This window comes from Crocodylus siamensis, chromosome 3 (assembly GCF_052110815.1).
Source record: "Crocodylus siamensis isolate JL-2025a chromosome 3, ASM5211081v1, whole genome shotgun sequence".
Classification (NCBI taxonomy): domain Eukaryota; kingdom Metazoa; phylum Chordata; order Crocodylia; family Crocodylidae; genus Crocodylus; species Crocodylus siamensis.
In genome coordinates this window covers 14,373,046-14,397,836 of record NC_143397.1, presented here as the reverse complement: position 1 = coordinate 14,397,836, position 24,791 = coordinate 14,373,046, and the positions used below count along the sequence as shown (strand labels likewise).

Here is a 24,791-nt window from a genome sequence, read left to right as displayed (position 1 = left end):
CCAAAGAGCTTGGCAAATCTCTGGATCATTAGGCCTATCTACATAGGCCTCAAAGCTTCTAGTTGAAGTAATTATGTTTTGGAGTTATTGTTTGTTAAATTTGGCACAGTTTTTATACAGTAAGGAAGACATACATGTTCACTTTTGGTTTTTAAAATAAAGCTTTCTAACAACAAAAAAAAAAAAATGGAAATTATTGCAAGGCTCTGTCTCAAAGGAAAGTTAATCAGAAGACTAGTTAAGTGGGCAAAATATTTTTTGCTAATTGGAGATAAGAAACTCTGACTTTAGGCTATGCATACGTTTTGGCAGTATAATTTGATATATCCTCTCACAAATAGACAATAAATCTGTGTTAGAGGTTCCAGGTTATTCTGTGTTTTGAATAAAAGTATGGCTGGTTCCAGGCTTAAAAATAATCCTTGAAACCTGGGAACGTGTTGTTTTGTTTCTGGGTCAGATTTCTGTATCATGTGGTGGGTGACAATGGAGTCGGGCGCTGAACTGTGACTTAAAACCCAGGCCTTCCATTTCCAGCTCAGCCATTAGCTGGTGTGACTTCTGGTACGGCTCTGCCAGTTTCCCCATCTCTAAAAGGGTAGTCATATTAATGTTCTTTACAAAGCATCTTTAGAAAAGCACTGCATAGGCTCTGGATGTTATTGCTGATGGATGTTACGCCCCCAAAACATAAAAACTCATCTGGGGATTTTGGAGTCGCAGGTCGTTTCCATCTCACGCACTGTCCCCAGAAATAAAGCTGTTGTGGAGACCTCTTAGTGACCTCTTTGTGACCCGGTATGGAGTTGGCCCAGTTATAAGTGATTGGACTGAGATAATAGAATCCACCCTCCTTTCCCTTAGCTCTGGATCTGCAGAGGTTTCTGAAATAGGCCAAGTGTTTGGTTTTGTTGTTGTTGTTGTTGTGTGTTTTGTTTTTTTTTTTTACCCCTGAAGCAAGCAGATCTGTGTTTGCATGAGTTATTTTTACATAGTCACTTTTCAGAGCAGAACTCAATTTGAAGAAGACCATCTGCCTTCTAGATATAAACAGTGTGGGTAACTCCAAAGGTCGTGTTCTAACATGTACAACTAATAGCTGAGCAGCAGGTGATGTGCCTACCGTCTTTGCTGATGTGTCCTTTCTTTGTTCTCTTTGTTCCTAGCGTGTGCTGAAGACTTCTTCTACACTTCTCAGGGAGGCGACACATCTATCGATGGGGTGGATGATGCTGATGATTTTGAAAAAACTAGGCATGCTTTCACTCTGCTTGGTAAGCACTTGTGTTTAGGACTCCAGTTGAACAGCTTCCCAGTGGGACGCTCAGGTGACATGGTCTCGTGCAAAGGCTTTTAGTTTCATATAAACTTTACGTGATGGTATCATCCTCATGCCACCTCTACACGTTACAGGTATCACACAGTTAACTGGTTAATTGAACAATTAACTGGTTAATTGCACAATTAACTTGAGACCAGCTAATGTGCCCAGTAGCTATCACATGATTAAAAGTTGCAACCAGATATAAAGTTAGACCTTGAAAATGTGTACTGACTTTATAGGTGGTTGCTGTCAAGCTTCAGTTTGCATGTGTAGCAGGGTCTCCCCTGTGGCTGGGCTACCAGCCACAGGGGTGCAACTTGTCCAGCTGGGGCTGCTTGTCGTGCAACCACTGCGCTTCTTGCCCCAGCAGTTGCAGATGCTGGGTTTGCACAGTGTGCCTCCCGGTGCGGGGACCCAGCTGGGTCCTGGCAGCCACAAGTGCGGCTACAATGTCACAGCCCCCTGGGGGTTTCACACGTCTGGGGCAGGGAGGTTGCCACAGCGGCCATCTTCCAGCCGCAGGGAGTGTGGGTTGACCCCATGGCTGGGAGCTCATCAGTTGAGGGGGCACCCAGCTGCAAAAGCTTGCTTCTTGCCAGTGCATGCTCCCTTCTTTCTCTCATGTCTAGAAACTGGGGTCTACACATGTAGCAAATAGTGTTAGTAAAGGAACAGATGCATGTCGTAAGTAGGGACCTACTCAATTTGTGATGTTGCAGGTTTTGCAGAAATCATGAAGTTGGGCAATGTCCATGAAGTCTGTAAGGAGAAAGAAAGAAAAACTTATTAAAAATGAAATGCCCATTTGGGGAAAAAAAGCAAAAAAAAAATAACCCAGTGAAAGCCAGTGGTCCTCATAGCTGCTGTGGCCCAGCTGTACAGCCCGCAGGGTAGCGGGGGGCTGCCAGGACATACGGAATCAGCCAAGAGGATAGCTGCCCCCCTTCACCCTCCCCCTTGCTGCTGACTGGTTGAGAGGTCTGCCTGTCTGTGTATGTGTATATGCATGTATGTGTGTATGTATAGAGAGAGAGAGAGACGGAGCCTATTTAGTTAGTCTGTAAAGTTCAGGTCTACCCTACCTTCTTCCCAAATACAGTACTTGTTTTCCACCAACCTCCATCTGTCACGTGAACAGACATCAAATTGACCGGTGAGGAGGATAGCTTTAATCATGTCATCTTTCTTTTAACTCCCTCCACTGGCTTTGTGACCTCACTCCCTCATTTCTCCATTGTTCCCAGCTTGGTCTGTGGACATGTTAGTTTTTCCTGAAACCACCACTCTGCCTTCTCCCACTGGCCCTCTGCATCGTGTGAACAACCTGTGTTCATCTGCAAGTCCCCTGCTCTGTCTATATTTATGTCCACTGGAGAAGTGTCACATATATGCAGAGCAGTATTACTTTTGCTAACAATAAGTTATTAATTCTTCTGTGGCTGCTGGTGATAGAAAATCCCTGGTGATGTAACAGCAAGCTGTAGCTATTGAGGGAATGAGCAGTGAATATTGAAAAGGAACAGAAATCTGCTGGGATCTAAAGTGTGAGATTTGGCAGGGGAACAGTATTCAGGCTTATATGAGTAATTGTTTCTGCCGGGGAAAAGCTAATGAGAACCTGCCAGGAAACGAGGTGAAAACAAGCCATGGAAGACCTGTGACAAATACAGCTCCTAGGTTCTTGCCCTAGCAGCTGTAGCATGAGTCTGAGCATTCAGTTTTGAGTTCCCATTATTCTTTGAATGCCTCCAACTTGAAACAGCAGGTAGAAATGGGGATTGCTCTGCAAACCGGGTAGTCGGCAGAAGTGATGGGCTTGCTAGATGGTGCAATCCTTGCTTGTAGCTATGAGCACTCACTCGCATGTGTAATCCAAAGGACTGCAGTAGGGCAGTTCTGAGTGCTCTTTATTAGCATCAGTAACTACTTTTTAATAGTGGTAGTACTGCTTGGTATGCTCTCACTGACGTAGCTTGCCACTTATGTGCCCCAAGTTTTTGGAGGATCTTACCATTAAATGCAGTTATCATAGATAGGTAAGCAAAGGTTGTTTTTTTCCCCCTCTTTCTGGGCTATAAAAGCAAATAAATGAAAATTGCACGGCATCTTCATAGGTCACCTGAATTGAAATCCAGTTGAAATGATCATCATGGAGCATTTCCTTGGCTCTCAAGCAAAGCTAAAATGGTATTTGACTCATCTAGAATAAAAATTACTTTGATGTGACTATTTAACGTTTTAACAGTACTTATAAGAAGCTACTTTTTCAGTCTCAGCTGTTGGTTTGAATGATGACTGTTTATTGAGAACGTTTTGATTGTCTTTAAAATCATCCACCCAGAAAGGAAATCGAGCAACGTAAATGTTTTAAAGCGGGGGTGGGGTGCACACAGTTTTGTTGTGAAAATTGGATCCCTATTATTTCTTTCAGGAGTGAAGGAGTCTCATCAGATGGCCATTTTTAAGATAATTGCATCCATCTTGCACCTAGGAAATTTAGAAATTCAAGCGGAGCGAGATGGAGATGCCTGCAGTATATCAGTAAGTTCTAAGCAAACACCAAAGATACTGTTTGAGTACGCTAAACAGCGCATAAATCCAGCCAACATGCCTATCTCTTTCTTTGGAGGATACCATCAAGCACGCTTCCTGAATAACTTAATTTCTATTTTTTTTTGCCTTCCTTTCACTGTTTTTATAGAAAACTCATCATAAACATTATTTCCTCAGTCAGTTTTTTGGGTTTGTCTCTTTGGACTTTTTTACATGTGCTCCAGGGTTGCTGGGAGAGGTGCTTTAATTACAGTGGTTCTTGGGAGCCTCTCTAATTAAAGCATGTGCAGCATTTCACATATTCATTCAGCATCCTGCACTTCAAAATGTCAGCAGGGGAACTTTAAAGCTGCTTGAGCTTTAGTTAAGGTGCCCCCACCACCATTTTGAAGCATGGGGACACACTACATGAGACGCTGAGGCTGCTGGAGTGTGCTGATTGGCATGCTCCAGCAGACTCGATTAATCGAGTGTATGCTTTCTTCAGATTCAAGTACACTTTTTGTTTAAAAAAACAAGAAGCCAGCAATGGTCATAGCTACTAAAACGGGCCACTCTACCCTAGCGAATTGTTCAAAGGCTACAGCAGTGTTTGCAGCATTCCCCATGGTGAAGTCATAGTGATCATCAGGAAAAGTAGGGGTCCGCCACAAGTTAAGAGAATGGCAAGCTCCTCCACAACAGGCAAACTTGGTCGGCCTTTAGAGGCAGACTCGGTAGCAGTGTCCCCGCACACTTGAGACCATTTTTCAGGAATACACACTTTAGGAAATGCTGGTGCTCAGTCAGTAGCTGCTGACATACAAGAACCCAGAGCAATAAAGCAAAGCCTTAGCTCCACCAACTTCAAAAGGTTAGTTTTGGATTTCTTCTGATGGCCATACTCGGTCCATTCCTTGTCTCTGTCATAGTTTTCCAGTGCCTGCCAAATTTGACCTGAGCTACTTGTCTGTTTTTTTTGTACCGTAGAAATCAATTTTGGATTTGGGATATGTACTGCAGCAAAGGCTTTTAAAAAATGGTTAGTGATTTGGGATGTCTTTATTTTGAATGACCAACTTGAAATGCCTTTTAAATGGTCTGGTTTGCAGGGAGTGCAAATCTGAAGATCAGGCCTCTTTAAGGGTGTTTTAGTTTGGACATCCAGAAACAAACGTATCCAAAATCATCCGTCACTTTTTTGAAAATGTTGGCCTGTAGGCATAAGCATGAAGTGCCAGGATGGAAAAATGGTCCTGTTGGGCTGGTTGGAGGTCAGAGCTGTGACAAATGAGGCTGCCTTGCAATTCTTGGTAAAATGTAGCTGTCCAGCCTTCAAAGGAATACACCATAAATAGCAATATAGGGCTGCAAAGTACCACATCTTAATAATAATCCTGAAGGTACCTTAATGGAGATCCTTTTGGATTTGTGTATTCAGTCAAATGAAAATAGGAATGATCAGTTATCATCATGTCCCAGGCTGGGTTGTTTAATCTTAATTAAAGTACAAAAATGGGTTGTGCACATGCTGCTAGTGTTGCCATGGAGACACAAGTGTGCAGTTACTTGGACACTGAGGGCAATTTGTTTTAGATCTTTTGGCAATAACGATGCATAAAACTAGTCTGCTTCCATAATGCTGAACTCCTTTAATAGATTTAGCATTATTTAATTAAGGTTTAAATGTAACTTCAGGATATTAACTCAGGCCCAGTTACCACTTGTAATCAGTGGTCAGAAACACGTGGCAGAGCAGAAAAGCAGCATAAAATGCATTTCTACCTTCTTCCCTCTCCCCCACCAGATTGCATAGCCAGACATGTTTGCTTACTCAATTGTGAAATAAAACATTATAGCAATAAAATGCTATAGTTTTAAGTTTGCCAGTGAGTGTACCACAAAAAATGCTGATGGGCTTCATCATATATATGGCATGGGTTTCGAAAATGGGCTAGGGCTTTGTAGGTATGTGCCACCTAAAGTGAACCTGGTACATTCTTTAACTACCATCAGATTTCTATCAGTGCTGGAAAATAGGTCTAAAGCAGCCACTTCATACTGTGAGGCATTATCATTATTACTGCAAAAAGCATGCTGTAAATTCAGTAATAGTCTGGCAGTGCCAAGGTCATGATTTAGACCACATGCAGAGCGTACTGTGTGTGTATTCACCTTGTCTACTTGCGGATTGGGGCCCTTTAAAAAGGAACAAAACTTCTCTTAGGCTATAAACAGATATTGGCCTTGGAGTGGGATCAGCTGTGTTCCCCCAGGATTTCCCCCTTTCCAGAGGTGTGCCCTGAGCCAGGGCACAGCAGGGTGATGCTTGTGCCTGGGAAATCTCCTGCTGAGGCATTCCCTGGATGCACCTCTGCAAGTAGGGATGCACCTGGGGCTTGCGGGGCCCAATCCTGCATGCCTTTGGGTATATCCCTACAGGGAAATTCCCAGGACATGCAGTATCAAGCCTCTGAAGTCCCAAGAATGTCTGCCTAGGCACATTGGAGAGCATGGGCAGCTCTGGGCTGCCCATGTTCTCTCATCTTAAGGCACACACATGTCCAGCACAGAAAAAAACATACATTTATACTACCTGTTGGTATGGCCACGAAATTGGGCTTTTGTGGTGCAACAAGGGCCATGGATGTCTGTTTGCTTAAGCTTTGAACTGCCATAAAAATGTTATGGCAGCACTAAGCTGACATCTTTTTTCAGCCTTATATGTAGCAGGAAATATCTTGAGAGGGTCCCCAAAGAAAAGAAGACAAATGGCAGAAGCATCTTCCCAGGGAGAGGGGGTTTAGGCACTTCTGCCAGTGCAAAGGATGCCAATCTAAAATGTCTAAACCAGTTTTGTGGTTTGCACTCTCATTTGCTTGTGGGGGTTGACAGTAGTGAGCTAGACGCAAGATGGTGCCCTTGGAGAGTTCAGTACTGTTGAAATGATGAATGGCTTGACAGTTGTAGAAAGAACAAAACTGAGCCATCATGGATGCTGTTTGTCTGCTGTCACCATAGAAATCTATTCCTTTCTATTAGGATCATGCCACTGATGGAATTTCATGCACAGGAAAGCCATATAATGGGTGTTTCTAATGCAAATGCTGTTGGTAGGATCTAAGATCTATTTAATCTGTTTCTCCCAGAAACCAGTGGGATTTGAATAAACATTCTTGTTCTTCACATTGTTAAACAAAGCTTAACATGACATTGTCCCAGGTAGAAACCAAGTATTGATGTTGTGTTTTGATCCTTCCCCTAGAAATCTAGAATTACATTCTGCACCTTGATTCAGAGTCTCTCTAAGAATTCTGCTGTCAAGTCACTCATCCCTTTAGTGGTTAACTTTATTTTGAGAGATTAATTCTCCTTCTGTATCTCTCTTCAGTCAAGTAAACAGGCTCTGCAAATTAGTTCTCTGCAGTTAATGAGTGAGTCAGAAATTAACATCATGAGGTTGGTTAAAATTTGTATTTGGTCATTAACTTCAGCAACAGCTTCTATTATAAATGGTGTTTGTGTAGTACAAAATTGTACGTGAAGCTGAAGCAGCAGTTTCAGAAATGGGTCTTGCTCTTAAGAGTGGCAGCTGTTTTCTTTCATTTTTTTCCCCTCCCCTCCCCTCCTTTCTAATTTCCAGTTGAGCTACAAGGTAGCCCTGCAGCTTAGATACAGGGGTGATTTTCTTGGCTGCCAGCCATACCTCATCAAGCTCCTGCTGAATGTGTATTTCTCTTTGTTTCCTAGGGCCAGGATGAACACCTGAATAATTTTTGCAGCTTGCTTGGAGTGGAGCACAGCCAGATGCAGCACTGGCTGTGTCATCGGAAGTTTGTCACAACAGCTGAGACGTATGTCAAGACCATGTCTGTGCAGCAAGTTGTGAATGCCAGGAATGCCCTAGCCAAGCATATATATGCCCAGCTGTTTAACTGGATTGTGGAGCATGTCAACAAAGCCCTGCACACCACCATCAAGCAGCACTCATTCATCGGGGTCCTGGATATCTACGGGTAGGAAAAGTCTCCATTTCTCAGTCTGGCTGAAGTAGAACGTTATTGGTGGAGGGAATAACTTATTTCCTAGAAACCTTTTTCCATGCAACTTCTGTTCCAGAGTGGATTGCTATAAGTGATTGCAGTTGTAGTTCATTACCTGGTAGAAGTTGCATAGGGCAGACTTAAGTATGTATGTACGTACTTACATGTGCTAAGTACAGCCTTCCCTGAAGTGCTCTGCAGTTTGAAGGATAATGCCCATAACCCATGTCTCCTCCAAGACAGGAGATGTGTAGATAGATTGTGCACAGATAATGCTGCTAATTTTGAAACTGCTTCCAATTCCAAATGCTCCCCTTCACATCTCCAGGCTTGGGGCTGTTTGGATATTGGGTTCTGGTTTCATGGGGATTTCCAGTATGACACAGGAGAAAAGAGTATTGTACATATCAGAAGGTCTGGACTCTCACTGCATTGCACAGGGGAATCATGCCATAGGTAGGTTCAAGGGTGGTCTTGTAGCTAAGAGATGGGGCTGAAGATGAAAGACCTGGTTGCTGGTTTCTCAGCTCTGATATGTTTCCTGCCTGACCTGTGAGCCAACTGCTCTGTTCCTCAGTTCCCTTAGCGGCAAAACATAATGCCAGTGACACAAAGTTGTCATGAAGCCAGGTGGTTTTTAAGTGCTCTGAGGGCATGCAGTGGAAGTGCAACGCATGGAACTCTAGTCTGTGACATATGGCAAAGGTCTACAATATGCAACTAAGGAGGTGATGTACCCCTTTGGATTCACAGCATGCTACTGCCTCGACTATAATGTGCTTGTTGCCCTCACATTTTCAGCATTATAAAAATGTCATTTGAAGCAGCAGAGTGGGAGAGGAAGTTTTAGCTAAAATTTTGCAAAACGGATGGAGGAAGAGCGAGGTGGACTCTGTGAAGTCTGGGAGGAATCCATTGCCAAAACTATGTTAAGTGTTTATGTTGCTACTGAACTGGGCAGGTTGCCTGAGCTCAGGTGGGATATGGGGTCATCTCCCTTGTTACCACTTCTACATTTTAGGCCAGTTTTGTCCCCAAATCCATGTTTGCAAATAGGTATTCTTAGTCGTAGGGCTGTCTGTGTCATCTTCTAACAGCAGACTTTTAAAACTCCGTACTGTAGCAGGAGCTTGATTTGATTCCACCCCCCGTGTTGGAGCCTGCCGGATTTCCGTAAGGTGCCAACCAGGGGACCTTTTTGGGTCTAGAGATTGGTATCCCTGTCCTCGCTGCTGAAGGAATAAGGGAAGCACTGGAAGAGGTGCCAGCAATTCCCTGATGTGTTAGAAATGAACAGGAAGGTAATCCCCCATCCACAGCCTGATGTTGGAAGGAGTCTTTATTTTACTTATTAAAATAAAATGCTGCCCTTCCCTCAGGTAATCTTACTATGGGAGCTAAATGAATTATAAATACTGATCAAATAAAATATTAAAATAGAATAGCATGTCATTTAAGAAGCCCCCTCAGACAAAGCCCCAAATGTAATTCCTCTTGCTGAAGGCCTGACCAAATAAAAAGGCTTAAAATGCTTCTGGAAGATGTCTGGGCTGGGGCTTTGACCAACTCCAGGGGTAGGGAGTTCCAGAACTGAGGAGCAATGACTAAAATGAGGCAGAAGGGCGTGCATTCAATATGTAAGGCTTGGACCATTTGAGGCCATGTCAGTCAAAACTAGAAGCTTGAGTTGCACCCAGAAAGCTATTGGGAGCCAATGCAGACTGAAGCATCAGGGTTGTGCACCCCTGGTGACCCACACCCATCAGAAGGCAAGCCATTGTGTTCTTCAGTAGCTGCAGCTCCTTGGTGGTCATCAAGGGCAGTACCAGGCAGAAAGCATTGTAGTGGTCTAGCCTCAATGTTAGATGAGCAAGGGACATAGCCGCCAGATTTAAATCTTAAAGCAGCTCCTGGAATGGGTACCAGAGAACGGCACGTGAAGGCATTTAGCTTGGCACACGTGCCTCAGGGTAGGTGGCAGAGAAGGGGCAGGGGCTGTGCTGTCATGGTAAGGATCAGGCCCCTTGCAGTTCCTCCAGCCTTCTCATCAAATGAAGTTGCTGGAAAAGTGTGCTTAGCCATGGCTGCAGCCTGAAAATCCAGGTGTGACAAGTGATCCAGGAGCACCCCAAGTCTGTGAGCCCGAGTGGTTAGAAGAGGTGGTCTCTCTTCTTTCCCCATAACCCCCACCAAGTCATGAGGTCTGGCAACTACCATTATTTCTGTCTTGTATGGGTGCAGTTTCAACTGATTATGAGAGGGTGCTGGTGTACCTCTAGTGTAGCTGTTGAGTGTTACAGGAAGCTGAGGTTAGTGGGTGGAGAGGAGGAAGTGCTAAGACATCAAATTAATTGTAAGGTTTGTCAAGTTGTGGCAAGTTTAGAATTCACTCCCTTGTCTAGGTATGTTCTGGGTACTCACAAAATACTTATACTTGCCTAATAAGTAGGCCTGTGCAAAGCAGCTAGTATTCACTTTGGATACAGCTTTGGTTGATTTTTGGGGGGGGGGAGGGGAGGGACAGTGATTCGATTTGGTGATTTTTGGAATCACAGCGCCGAATCAATTTGGTCAAATCTGATTCAGAGATTCGGCCGGTGCCGATTCAGCCGAATCTCTGAACTGAACAGGCCCCACCTGCCCCCTGGCCTCGGCTCCCGGCTTAAAAAAAAAAAGAAAAAAAAAGCCCTTTCCGTACCAGCTCTTGCCAGGCAGCAGGGTGATCCATGCTGCGTGGGGGCCTCTGCCACAAGCCCCCAGAAGCTCTGATGGCCGTTTCAGCAGCTGGTGAGTGTGGGGCTTATTTTTTTTTATTTTTATTTATTTATTAATGTATTTATTTTTAAAGAGCTAGGAGATGGGGTGGGCAGGGCAGCAATGGGGGGAGAGGTTCTGGGGGAGCAGGCAGGCGAATCTTTTCTGAATTTATTCAGAGAGCTTTGAATTGATTCAGACCTTTTTGTTGGTCTCCTGATTCGATTCAGATTTGGAGATTTGGCTGCTGAATTGGGTCGAATATCCTCTGAATCAAATCGGTACCTGAAGCGTACAGAGCCCTACTAATAAGTACAGTTACTGGAATTTAACCAATGACTCACTTCAGCATGAAGCTCCACGAGACTTTCACAGTTATTTGTGGCTGAGACATCAATTTTAATGTCCCATCTGAGAGATGACAGTTGCAGTTCTTCACTCCTCCAGTCCAACATAATGGTGACTTGGGTGGAAGGGTCCTTTTCTACTTGTTCACAGGCAGTACTTTCTAAAGTACTCTGGGTTTCTTGAAGGTCCTTGCCACAATTCTGGCCTGGTATGGCAAGGTCTTGTTCTGCTATCAGACCCCAAACAAGTTTGATGGTAAGGAAGCTGGTCTGGGGATTTGGAAACAAAACTAATACTCCAGATGGACTTCATAGGAACCAGAAAGTGTTTGTGCAGTCACCAGCTGCAGCATAATCTGAAAAGTAGAGCAAGCTAGAGAAGCTTTAAGGAAAATACTTTTGTCTGCCCATATCCACTTGGTTCCAGAGAGATGCCCACTGGTTGGGATGTGACAAACAGATGACGTTATTGAAGAATCCATGTGTGTTATCGCAGAAAGTGGAGACCCAGTCAGGCAGACATCAAAAAACTAAGCACACTTGTAGAAATCTGAATATTAGGCAGATCTGAGGGCAGTGCCTATGCAAGATGAACTTAGATGCAAAAAGCTCCATTAATGTGACAAAAATATATTTCAACCACAGGATCTTTGTGCACTTGGTGACAATGTCATTTCCCTATAATCCAGGAGGTTGGCAGTGCACAAAGCAATGGCAGCACAGTGCTCAGGAGATGCTTCTGCGTGGTGTTAGAGTATCAGACCTTGGTACTGTGATGATAGTGGTTATGAACTAAGACTGTCCTCATTCTGATGCCCCTCTATAGCCGGACATTCTTTAATGCGTTTGCTGTTGAGAGTACTGAATCTAGTTTAATTTGGCATTTGTAGCATAAATAATTTTGTGTAAACTCTTCTTGCTGAAGGAGTAATATTATCCATAGACTGTGGCATGTATTAGCCGGGTCTACATGTTCGTTTAGCAGTAATCTTCCTTATTCTGCCCACTGTCCTCACACATAATCAAGCCTAGCCTTTTTAGACAAGGATTTTTAGGCTTTTGTGAAAATCTCAGGCTTTGCACTTTTTGAAACCAAATATATGAGCGAATTCTGCACTTCCAAATGGTTCTCATAGAAACCTAAGTCCTATAGCAGGAGTAGGCAACCCCCGGCACAGGTGCTGGAGCGTGGCAAGTGAAGGCATTTTGCTTGACATGTGTCTCGGGACAGGCTTGTGAAAGGGACTGAATCTATACTGCCATAACAAGGATCAGGCCCCTTGTGGCTCCCTTGCCATCTCCTCCTGGCACGCCAACATCTTATAAGCTGAAGTTGCAGGTGTTTTTGGCACTCCACCCAAAAACATTGCTGCTCCCTGTCCTATAGTGAGGGCAGCTATGCGCTGAGACCCTCTGAGGCTGATAAAGGACAGACTCTCTTCCTGACTTCACTTACTGCACAGGTTTTATTGTTTATGCATCCACATGGAAAGCCAGCCTCCCAGCTGGGTCCCCTGGCATGAGCCAAACAATAGTTCCTCTGGCCAAAGCACATGTAAGATTGTCTAGTGAGAGATATAATATAGAAAATATGTGGGTTTTTTGCAGCTCCACAGGGAGTTGGCACTCTCAGCTCCAAGCCCAGCTCCTTTCTATCTGTACCTATATCCCTACATGTAAAAGTGGGGTTGAGGTGAGGATTACTTAGTCAGTCGTCAAAATTCTTTCAAAATGAGCATTGCTATATAAATGTGAAGTGCTAATAAAAACAGCATACCTCAATATACATTTACTTCTTGAATCTTGCTTAAAACTATATTATACTGAAAAGTAACTATATAGTTGGAACTCCAAGAAATCAGAAAGTCTGTTAATACATCTGGCATATATGCCTTCTAGACAGGAGACCTATTGTCTGGTGTACCTGTATCACTAACCTTAGCCTTTTTTATGCAGGATATCTTTTTTTTTTTTTTCCTTGAAGAAACAGAGATGTTTTGTCCTGTAGAGTGGAAGGTTGCCCAGCATACAAAGTTAAGGGAAATGCAGAGGCTCTTGTGCCCCTTTGCATTGAATTGAGGACTAGAAATTTGGTAATCACATAGCCAGTGTGCCTTTTGGTGTCCCTGTGAGTATCTGCCCAACTGATAAGCCTTTGAAAAATTGCAACACGCATCTGCTCAGTAGATGTTTCAGTTTTAGCAGTTAAATTCCCACAAGACCCCATCCCAGCTCATGGTTAAGTATGACTTCTCAGTGATTGCAGGGCTGGACTGTTGTAGGCTGTCAGGTCAAGGCCTGAAAGCAGAGCCTCTCTTCCTGCTGGCCTCCCGATGGGGTGGAGAAGGAAGCTGCTGGGTTCCAGTGCAGAGGGGACCTGAGCTGGACCTGAAGGGGGAGGCAAGTAGGGAATGTAAAAGGTTGGAGGAGGAAGAGGCCAGGAGTTGGAGGAGATGGTGGAAATGTGGGAAGGATCTGGGAGCTAGTAGGGGGATGGGGATGTAGAGATTAGGCTATGAGATGGGGTGGATACTTGGACAGCCTGTATGAGAGGCTGGGAATGAGAACCAGGAGGGTGAGGTGGGGATGAGAGATCTGGAGAGAAGGACTGACTGGGATCGAGAGAGAGTGAGGAGCAGGATGGGATAGGGAAGGAGTCCAAGTTACCAAAGCTGATGTTGGGGGGGGGGGGGGGGAGGGGAGTCCAGAGTCGAAGTAACAGGCTGAGTTAGGGACCAAGTTATGAAAGCCAAACCAAGTTTCCAAAGGGCAGAGTCTTCACGCATTGCTGAGCAGGGTCAGAAGCCAGAAAAGCGAAGTGTGCAAGACCCAGAGAGGCTTACCTTGGCAGACCTTCTGGCAGAACGGCTGGCTGGCCTCCTGTCTGCTGCCACGGGGGGACTTCAGTGGAGATGTCGTGCTCCCCAGCAGCCAGGCCCTAGCAGTTGCTGGCTTGTTCATCAGCTGGGGTGGCGCTGCCAGGTAGAACCTCTGGTGGGCTTGGCCAGCTGGCAAGTTAGCCTGCTTGCAGACTTGGGGGTGGTGGAGGGGAGCCTGCACGTTACTTTCAGCTCAGCATGCCCCTGCACCAAAGTCAGTGCATGGTTAGAAGAGGAATTGCATCAGTTTGACCTGGTTTGTCCAGCATCTGTGTAGCTCGCACACATCAGCAGGGCTTTTTCTTTCTTTTATCTATGATTAAATAAACTATTAGATAAAAGTGCTTAAAAGCCGTGCTGAAGTATGTGAGGTTTACAGATGTTAGGGAGCTGGTTCAAACTGATGTCTTTTGTAAAGCGCTGGGTTTTTTCCATATCTGTCAGCAGTTTTAGTTCTGGCTTGGCTGCCTGTTAGGGCCCCCAGTACTCTAGGGGAACTAAAACTTGGACAAAAACCTGGAAAGGAAGATTAGGATTGAGAAGCCATTGTGAATGGGCAATTTAAATGGGGTAAATAGACCAGGGGGAAAGGAACTGTAGGACATGGGGTACTTTCAGTGCATAAGCTGGTCCTGGTGGGGGACTGAAATATTAGTGACACTGGGAATAGGTGGGCAAAGAGACTAGGCCTGCGATGAGAAGGTGATGAGTGATGCTAACATCACACACAGGAACAGGGAGCCCAAATTAAGGACACATGAGCGTAATTTGTTCTGATATTTCTCTACATTAGCGCTTGATTTGTGCTATCATAATAAGTTTTTATCATAATCGTGTGTGTGAGTGCACACATGTAATGCTTATATTTGTGTAATGAATTTTTAAAGTCAGTATACAGTCACCAAGTAGCCATCACACACGTGATTTGGTTAGTCTTACATTACTGGAAAAACCTGAATATTTACCATCAGTTGGAACTACTTCAGAGGAGCCATACTGTTTTATAGGACAAATATTATTATTTTGTTACCTACGGGGCAAGAAAACTGTAATGAAATTTTAAGTTCTTGAATAAATAATATTCCTTTATGTAATAATAGGCTGCCTAAGTACGATGTTTATTATTTTGGCCTGGCAGCTGTCTGATGCTAAGCACATTTCCATAATGTATTTTATAATCCTCCATGAAATTATTATGGTATGGAGGGTTTTTTTTCCCTCTGCTTTTGTTTAAAGCACTGCTGGACACAACACTTGATTTTTATATTTGTATAATTGGGAAGTGTACCATTGGCAGCCTTGAAAATCAAATTCAAGGCTTGCAATGTTAAGTCTGCTGGTTTTTTTGCTGTTTTCTTCCACCTGTGGAATGACTTGCTAGTTAATGTTAGCAAAATGTCTGATATTTTCAGCCTTGGGTTCAGTCACAGAATCTATAGGGTTGGACAGAACTCGAGGGTCATCTAATCTGATCTCCTGCTCACTCTCTCAAACCACCCCAGATAGATGGCTGTCCAGTCTTTCCTTGAAGACTTCCGGCAAAAAAGATTCTGCACCTTACCTAGGCAGCTGTTTTTCCTTCAGAATGCTAGAGCCCAGCTTCATAGTAATTTAGGTTTCATCTGCTTCAATGCTGGCCTGGAAAGAATGAGCCAGTAGTTCAGCTTTTCATCTGAGCCTTTATCAGTAGGCAATTATGATAAAGGATTTTGTAGTGATTTCCTTCCTAGTACTTGGATTCAGGAAAGAGGTTTTTCTTCCTACAACTATGACTCATAGGCATGGCTACATGTGCACTTCAATGCCACTAGCTTATTTTAATGCGCATTACAGCAGGACAAAACATGGGGCGCTTATATTTGAGTGCGGAGGCTGCTCCGATGTGCTGGAATTCAAGCGTATTGGAGCAGACTTGATTAATCGAGTTTGTCGGAGCGTGACAGTTGCTACTCTCCAGCAGGCTCCTGCATCTTGTGTGTCATTTTCCCTCTGCTGAAAAATGGCAGTGGGGGTGCTCATTGAATGAACTTCAGTTCAAGTGCCTGCACCACCGTTTTTAAGCATGGGGATGCTGATACAGGCAGTCCTCGACTTACAACGTTTCGAGTTACATTTCGCAATTGTTTGTAAATTGACAGCCTGTTTCGACTTTGACGTCAGTTTCGACTTTACAACACTTGATCCGATACGACACCAGGCCAGCAAATAAGTTCGCTGCATCACTCATCTCCCTGGAGAACATCTGCCCAAACTTCCTTGAACACTTTCTTGAAAGCAGACAAGACTCCAGAAAAACATGCAGCTAAGAATCCTGAGAAGATGCCAGCCAAGAGCCCTTCAAAAGGTCCAGCAAAGTCGCCTCAAAGAAGTCCTTTCCAAATCGATATGATTAATGTATTTATATTGTAAATAGTAATGTAGCTATATTACTCATCTATAATTGATCGAGTACAAAATTCTGGAGTATTTTTGGTGAAAATAGGGTATTGGGCCTTGGTTCAGGAACCAGTCCCCCTTTATAACATTGTTTCTTATGAGAAAATTGGTTTCGTGTTACAGCGTTTCAACTTAAGATGCTGTTTTCAGGAGCCAATTGTCGTAAGTCTGAGGACTGCCTGTACATGAGAAGTGGTGGTGCTTTAATTACAGAAGCTCTACTCTAATTAAAGTGCCACCCTCCTCACCCCCAGGGCATGTGTAAAAGCGCCCAGGTTCTTTCACTAATACATGTGAAAATATGCTAATGTGCCTTTTTCTGGTACTTCACAATGGAGGTACTAGATTTAATGCACATTACCTAAAGCACATTAATGAACACATAGACATGCCCCAAAGATGGCCATTGCTAGAAGAGTATTTTGTTGATCAGAGCTACTTGTTTCTGCTAGTGTCTGAGCAGTGGTGATAACGTAGAGGCCACGCACACCCCCTGAGAGTGCTGGTGCACCCCCTGACTGGCCATGCTCACCATTTAGGCAATGGACACAGGGGGCAGGCAGGAGCACCAGTGCCCCCCACCTGCAAGTGCTGGCCAGTTTTTTGCTAGTACCACCATTGTGCAGCCACTCCCAGAAGCAGCTGCAGCAGCAGTTTATGGGACTGGTCGCAGGGGGGACATGTGCCCCCCCGACTAATGCAGCACCAGTCGCCCATGTGTCTGAGACTCAAAAGCAGTTCTTTAGCATCTTGCAAATGTAATTCTCTTTCTCATAAGGGAGTGCATGTTGATATACCCCTAGTCAGAGACAGGCATGAGGATAGTTTTACTGTGTGTAGCAAGAAAGGATACAAGAATATACTGATGAATATGGACCCAGTCCAGTTTTGCATAAGCAATAGTCTACAGTGTAGGTTTTGGTGCGAGTAAAAAGTTTGGGATTAAACCTTTTTAAACTGGGGCAGCTGGAGCACTTGGTCTTTTGGAGACTGAGATATTCTGAAGATGTTTTGAAAATTTCAGTAAACAGAAAAATGTGTTGCAAAGAAAAAAAGTCTGGGAAACGCCATAATATCATAAGCTTATGTAATGCTACAGGCAGGAATGGTACTGGTAACGCTGAGGTACACACTTGAGAGTGTGTGCTGGAACACGATACGAACAAACACGTAACAACAACAATCCTTATTTAAAGAAGTTGGAGACAGATTGTGGAGAGAAGATGAGAAACAAATGATAGGAAGAGTCTGGGTACAGGTTCCTCAGTTTACTGGTCAGGTTTGGCATAATTATACAAGAAATAAGTTGCAGCAAGCTGTTTGCTTTGTGTCTGTAAATTGAGAGCAGTACGGTGAATGCTGAGACTCCCTTGGTTACAATTACTGTCATACTTACAGTTGTGAGTTACTGCATCCAGCAGGCTTGTTTCAAGCTGCCTGGATACTGCTCTGGCTCCCTCCTTCTCCCAGTCCATTCTGTTTGTCATCACATCTGCCCTTACCGTGATTTGTATTGCTTGGTCCCATGAAGCAGGTGGGAAGGGCCAGGGGCAGGTCTCCTTTTTCTTTTTGCACCAAGGTTTAGGGAACGCACTAAAATTTAGCGGAAACAAAAAGGCTCTTTGTTTGCTTTTCCCGTTAGGAGGTCATCACAGCACCAGCCATTTTTCAAAAGCAGGGCCTCCTAGTCCGAACGCATCTAGAACAGGCACAACAAACTGCTCTTTTCAATTAGCAATGAGCCCAGAGATAGTTCACATAATTAGCAAGTTTACCTTTGAGTTGGTCCTCAGCAGAGCTGATAACATAAAGAAAAATTAAAAGGCACCCTAAGGTAAGGCTTTCCTTCTCGTGTCACTAAGTGAGCAGTCAGTACTGTGATATATGGTTAATCACAACCTCTTTTTCCATTCTTCTCCTAGGTCTTGGAGAAATAAATGGCTTCAATTTTGTAAAAACCATACCTTTTGTTTACGTCTGGCTCAGCGCTTCAGAAGCTGAGGATTACAGTAGGAGACGGGAGGCGTGATGCCACTCCTGTCTTCACAAACGCTTGACAGGCAGCTTAGGGTGGCTAGGTATACTGCTGTTCTACCTTTGGCAATCACTGCAAGGGGATTTATCCTAGGTCTCTGAAGTGGAGAAACAGATTGCACTGTCTCTTCCTCTCCCACTCGGTTGCAGTGTATTTTTCTATCTAACAAGCAAATGCATCCATATGCTTTTTTTCCTTTCTTTCTTCCTTTTGCTTGTAAACCTCCATTTTAACTAAATTTCTCGTTGGCCCATTGCTCACATGATCACAAGGTTGCAGGAATTTGTATTTTTATGGAGTTTGGGGCGGGGGGGGGGAATTTCCTTTGGTATCCTCATTTGAAAAACTGTTCCAAAAGTATTGCTCTTTTTAGAAGGCCTGTGTTAGGGTATTTTGTATAGAGCTCAGTATACCTGGGAACTCCCGGTGGATAAAGTGGTCAAAAGAAGTAGACTGGAATCAAATACAGGCACATCAGAATAATTGCATACAGAAAATATGGACTGCAGTCCTGCAGAGGAGGACCTGATGGTTACAGTAGACCATAATCTGGAAGACAAAAATGTGAGACAAGTGGCAAACAGTATACTGGGCTGCGTTAACAAGGGTGTTGCTGACAGGTCAAGGGAAGCGATTCTTCTGCTCTGTTCAGCACTGGTGAGGACTCACCACCGTGTCCAGTTTGGGCACCACACTTCAAGGAGGATATGGACAGTCTGGAAGGAGTCCAGTGCAGAACATCACAAAGGCAGCGTGCTAATCAGCCAGAGAGTGTTAGATTTCCTTAAAGGGAATTGTGTTAAGAAACAGAAAATCTACATTGTAGTTAATACTTCATTCATTTTCAGGCCACTGGAGTTAAATCATTACATGCAATGATATGAGACTTGTTACTTGACACTATCTAAGAAATGGGGAAATAATTAACTAATTTTGAGCTGCATCAAATAAAGAAACTGAAGAGAGAATTTCCTACAAGTGTAGACTTTCAAAATGACAAATAAGACATTTAAACTTTTTTTCATCTTTATTTTACAGTGAAAATATTGGTAGTTGCCACCATTCCTATTTATCTGACCAATTTCCTTGCTGTGCCTTTATCTTTACAGCAGGCTTACTAATTAAATTTAAGAAGCCTTGCCAATTACTATTTTCCTCAATGATTAATTTAAGCTAATTCACAGATGTGTAAGTCTTTTTTTTTTTTTTCCAGACTTTCCTTAGAAATACTTATTCAATTCAAGTGTTTATCTCCACTTGATAAAGTGGCCCCTAAAAGGATGTTGGGTAAAGAGCAGCTGACCCATAACAACGCTGATAACAATAATGAGTAACAATGAGACCCCTATTAATACAATTCTAGCCAAAGCCCAGGCTTGTCCTAATGGTTTGCAGTGGGTTTGTTGCAGGTTAAGTTACTGAAAGTGCAGAGCTCTCTGCTAGCCTAGCTCCTGTGAAGTTAACAGATACCAGGGAAATGGTCTCAATATTTTTACTGTGAGTTGAGTCTTTCTGCTGAAGCTGATGGTAAAATCCCTATTGATTTCCAGATGAGCACTATTGACATCTGCTCGATGTTCTTCAGTGTGGATGGAGCTAGTTCATACCCCCTGCTCTGAGTTAAGGGCTCTCGAGTGAAAGAAGCCCAGGGGGATATTGGAAGACTGTGCCAGGGGTATGAATTCACACCGGGAGTGAATCCCTTCCTGGTGTAGCTGTTGTGCATGTCCACAATTACAAAATTGTAATAAGCCTGTTTTCTTCCCCTATTTGCCTTGACTTGAGCAGAGACTTTGGCCTATAACTTGCTGGCTTATCTGTAGAGGGAAAGGAGACCTTTTTTTTTGCAAAGGGAATGATGTTATTGAAGGCATGGGAATAATCAAAGCCTGCCTTTGTTCATGGAACATGTGGCTGAATCAGATACTAATCTTAAATGTAGCGCTCTTTTTTTTTTTCTCACTCATTGCTAGAAAAATGCCTATTTATTCCTACTTCGATTTAAAGGTAAATGTGTCATGCATTAAGAGAGTTTTAACGCTATGAGGGATTACAATAAATATTATAATCAAGAGTATAGTTCATTTTCCATTCTATTCAGCTAATTTCCATTCAGAATACAGTCATATTTTGTTTGGGTTTTTTTGTCTCTTGGAATTCAGCAACTTGTGTTTGAGCACTCATCTTCACAGCAAGGGGGCTTAGCCTTAATGCGTAATAATGCTTCTTGGTACCCAAGGAAGTTTGTTAAACTTCCTAACGCAGATGGTGATATAGTGTGAAACAAGGTACATCGATACTAAACATCTGTATGCTGCCTAACGAGAGACCTTTCAGATTGCTTTAGTTAGCGTACGCAAAGAGGCGGGTCTGGTGAACAGGAATTATAATACGTCTGGGGCTGGGAAGAAGGAATATGGGGACTGAATATGTGGTGATGTCACCGAGACAACGACAGCAAAGTAGATGTTAAAAGAAGCAACAGCAGCAATGGTTGCACTGATTTATTCATTGTTCTGCAGGTTTGAAACTTTTGAAGTGAATAGCTTTGAACAATTTTGTATCAACTATGCCAATGAAAAGCTCCAGCAGCAGTTCAACTTGGTAAGACCCATCTGGGAATTTTGCATAAGATTTAATGGAAAACTGTAAGCAACAGGCAGTCATCAAAGACATATTTTTGTGTACCAGACTTTGCTTGATCTCGCCACCACTGAGATGAGATTACACAGTTGGTATAAATGTTCCTAATTATAGCATAGTCCCCCATAGGTAGCAATCCTGCATTAGGGTTGTACCAAATAGTCATCATGAGAGAGGTAAGTTTTGTTTGCGTTTTGACTTTGTTATAAATCTGAAACTGTGTTTATGAACAACTTTATGCTAATTTAGGCCTTATAATATTTCTTGGGTGCATGGAAATAGTTGGAAAAAATGCATTATTTGCAGCTTCAACCCCAAGTGAAATAAACTTCAGAACTTGTGCTGAATCTGGCTTTCAGGTTTTAAACAAAGGAGCGACTGTTAAAAGGCTTCCCTTAACTGGAGAACTGGAAGTGGGTCGCGTATCCCAGTATCATTTAGGTTCTGGCACAGTATCTCTCTGAGATGTTAACATGTACATGGAGGGCTGTATATACTCAGAGTTAAACATGAAAGCTACAGAACAAATTGTTTGACTCTGCTTTTGCTGAAGCTCATAGGGAATTTTTATGTTGATCTGAGGAGCAGCAGAATTTGACTCTAATTTTGTTAAAGTGGATCTGTAGGTCTGGATAAACTGTGTAGCAGCTCCAAAAAAGGGAGTGGGGATCTGCTGCTTGGCAGCAGTTTTCTTTATAGCTGTTTTCTGTATAGCTATTACATGTGCATAAGTCTGGTAAAACCACTCTGACTTTAATTTGTGCTTCACGCAGTGTCAACGTTGAGGTGATGTATCTGCCTTGTATCATGGTAGACACATGCACACACAGCAGAGTGAAACAGCAGCTATGTACACTAGTGCAGCTCCTCTTTTCTTCTGAAGTTGTTGCACTCTACTCAAAAGCTGTTTTCTCTGCATGGTGCTGCAAACTTGGAGCATCAGTGCAGTGTTTAAAAAATGCAGGTGAAGGTCTGGATTGGTTTTGCACTGTATAACTTGTTTAGTATGTATGATTGGTACTTTTGAAGCTAATAAATGTCAAATGAAGTGATGATTTAATTGAAGAGGTTTTTAAGTCAGCACGGAAGGGGAAAAAAAGTGCATTTGAAAAATCCCGTCCCCTGGGACTTAAAATAGATCAGAAACGTTTGCTTGAATTTTTAACTGCTTGTGAATAAATCTGAGAAATTTTCTGCCAGTAGGAGAACTTTTTTTGCCAAAAGTCTCCACAAAAATAGTGATCTTCAGAAGACATTTTAATTCATCAAAGCTCTGATGCTGATAACTCTTGGAAACTTGGCTTCTATGTAGCTTTAGTACTATACTATGATCTCTAGTACTGCATCAGCTACATTTATGTTGCTGTGATGGGAATCTGTTGTATTCTCCCCAAGTGTGGTGAGAAACAACATGACTCAAGACACTGGTGTGGGTGAAAGTGTTGCCATGTGGACACAACAAAGTCAACATCGAAGTTTAGACTTAATTTTTTGTAATTGCATTCAAATAGCTCACAGAATGCACTCCCCACATCTGAAGGGACCATTTGGGTAGCTTTCTAATTAGAGAATATTTCCACTTCAGACTTCATAATGTTTAACTTTCATATGTTTACTCTGATTTTGGTATCTGCAGGTGGTGGTGTACTTGCAGGTACATTGTATGTCTTTCTACAGTTAAATTTATAGGGCTCCTTAACCATTTCTAAGAAATCTATATGCCCCTAATGGCTACAATAGGGTGGTGAAAATTAATTGATCTGTGATTTTCTTCAAGCAAATTAATTGCATATTACTGTCTTTCGGATCACAGCATGTATTTAAGCTGGAGCAAGAAGAGTACATGAAGGAACAAATCCCTTGGACTCTTATAGATTTTTATGACAACCAGCCCTGCATAGACCTTATAGAAGCTAAACTTGGTATCTTGGACCTGCTGGATGAAGAGTGTAAGGTAAAGAACAACTTCTGTGTAATCACTGGCATTTTTATCGTTCTAAATAGAAGTTAAAGAATAGGCTATTCCTAGTATATCTGTCTGATTCATATTCACCATCATCATTGGCTCCGTCCAGCTGCACCCTCAAGGAGTAGGCAGGGCCATCTTGTAACTCTTGTTGAATTTATATCCCATGCTAGGCCCTTGGGAAGGTGGCACAGTCTGCAACATGTCCTGTAGTAACCCGACTGCTGTTTTCAAATGCAGAACTCAAGAGGTGTAACTACCCAGTTTTGCAGGCGGAGATGTCGGTCTGACTTGTCCTGGCGACTGAAAGACCCATGCTGATGCTGTCGCAGTGTCCCTGCACTTGTTAGTGGCTAACGCTGCAGCTGTTGCCACTGCAACATAGGACTGGTGCTACCATGGCATAGACTTCCTAGAGACTATCACCGTTCTGGTGCCTCCTATAAATTGAGACCTAAAGCTAATGCCCTGCTCACACAGCCCTAGTTACACTAGTTGTAGGACTTGCAATGGTCGTCCCATTCTTTAAGCGCAGGCAGCTTGTTTTGCTTCTCACTACGCTTTGAAGACCGTAGGGACACCCACATTGTTGAAGACTATTGCTATCAACCTCCTAAACTGGACAGACCAATGTTAGTACTTGATATCAGTGCTCACTTTTCAACCCTGGTTTCTACTTCTGCAACGTGAGTAATTACAGGAATTGACAAGGATTTCACAAATAGCTCTTGTTATCTCACTGCTGTTCATGGTTATCAGACAAACACGCTGGTCTGAAGTGGGGAACCAAAGAGACGCTCTTTGGATTCACTATTTAAACTCCCTTGTCCCTGTTGGGAATTACTAAGAGGCATGGCCTGCCTTTGGTGGAGATTGATTGATTTGATTACTTGCTTCCTTATGTTTCTTATGTGACGCAGTGATTGACTTTGCCATTGAGAGGGAAGAAAGTCCAATACTTAGGTGGCTGGGAATTGGAGGTGATGATATAGCCAACCAACAAGGGTATATTTTATGTCTGAGATGCTGGCAGCAAGGATTTCTGGTTATGAGATCTGTGGGTTGGACCTTTGTTTTTTTTCCATTTAAATGAATCTGTTTTATCAAGTCTTTAGTCATCACTGGCTTTCTTTAAAATAAGTTGTTTAACTGCATACTGCAGTCTGAGATCATAAATGCCAGGTGGCATAAGATGGATTAGTTGAGAAGATGGTGGAAAAAACACATATGTATATGGTGCAGCTCCTGCTTCAGTACCAAACCAGGCCTTTACATGCCATTTTTAATGGCATGGTCTTCATGAAGAGGGATGGTTCCCATTGGAGGAAAAGTGTTAAGTTGTGGTATAAGCATCATGAGTGCCCAACCAGCATAAAACACTAGTGAGGCTGGGCCTAATGAAGATGTGGGTGTGTGGTGAGGCTGGTGATGGGGAGCAAGGTGACTTTTCCATTTTTAACACTCCTCTTAGCTTGTCGTCTTCTTGCCTGTTAGGGCTTCTGATTATAAGTTATTTAAAAGAAAAGAACAAATTAAATCTAATTTTAATATCCTCAGAATAGTGTCATTTCAAATGTGAGCTCAGAAGGAGGTCACGAATCTTTCGATTACTCGATACCATTTTGTTTCACCCGCTGCACTCTAGGCATTGAGCCAATGTCTGATTACTGACATACGGGGGAGAAGGAATGCTTCCTTGCTGGCCCCCGAGTCCTCTGGCAAAACGTCTTGCTGATAGCTCTGAAGTATCTAGCATTGACTGCTGATGGTGACTGGCTAGGGAGACCACTGCTCCAACTCCGGCCGATAGCAAAATCTTGCTGCCTAGTGAG

At 43.2% G+C, this 24,791-nt stretch overlaps 1 protein-coding gene across 2 annotated transcripts in view; it reads left to right on the top strand.

Moving 5' to 3' along the window:
• Positions 1-24,791, top strand: part of MYO5B (myosin VB) — a 403,624-nt gene that overhangs the window by 225,103 nt on the left and 153,730 nt on the right. For both annotated transcript variants that reach the window (XM_090037780.1, XM_090037781.1), the window contains exons 8-12: positions 1,167-1,274; positions 3,756-3,865; positions 7,607-7,872; positions 20,873-20,954; positions 22,807-22,947. In XM_090037780.1, the coding sequence (XP_089893906.1) occupies positions 1,167-1,274; positions 3,756-3,865; positions 7,607-7,872; positions 20,873-20,954; positions 22,807-22,947 (707 nt within the window). The remainder of the gene's footprint in view (positions 1-1,166; positions 1,275-3,755; positions 3,866-7,606; positions 7,873-20,872; positions 20,955-22,806; positions 22,948-24,791) is intronic.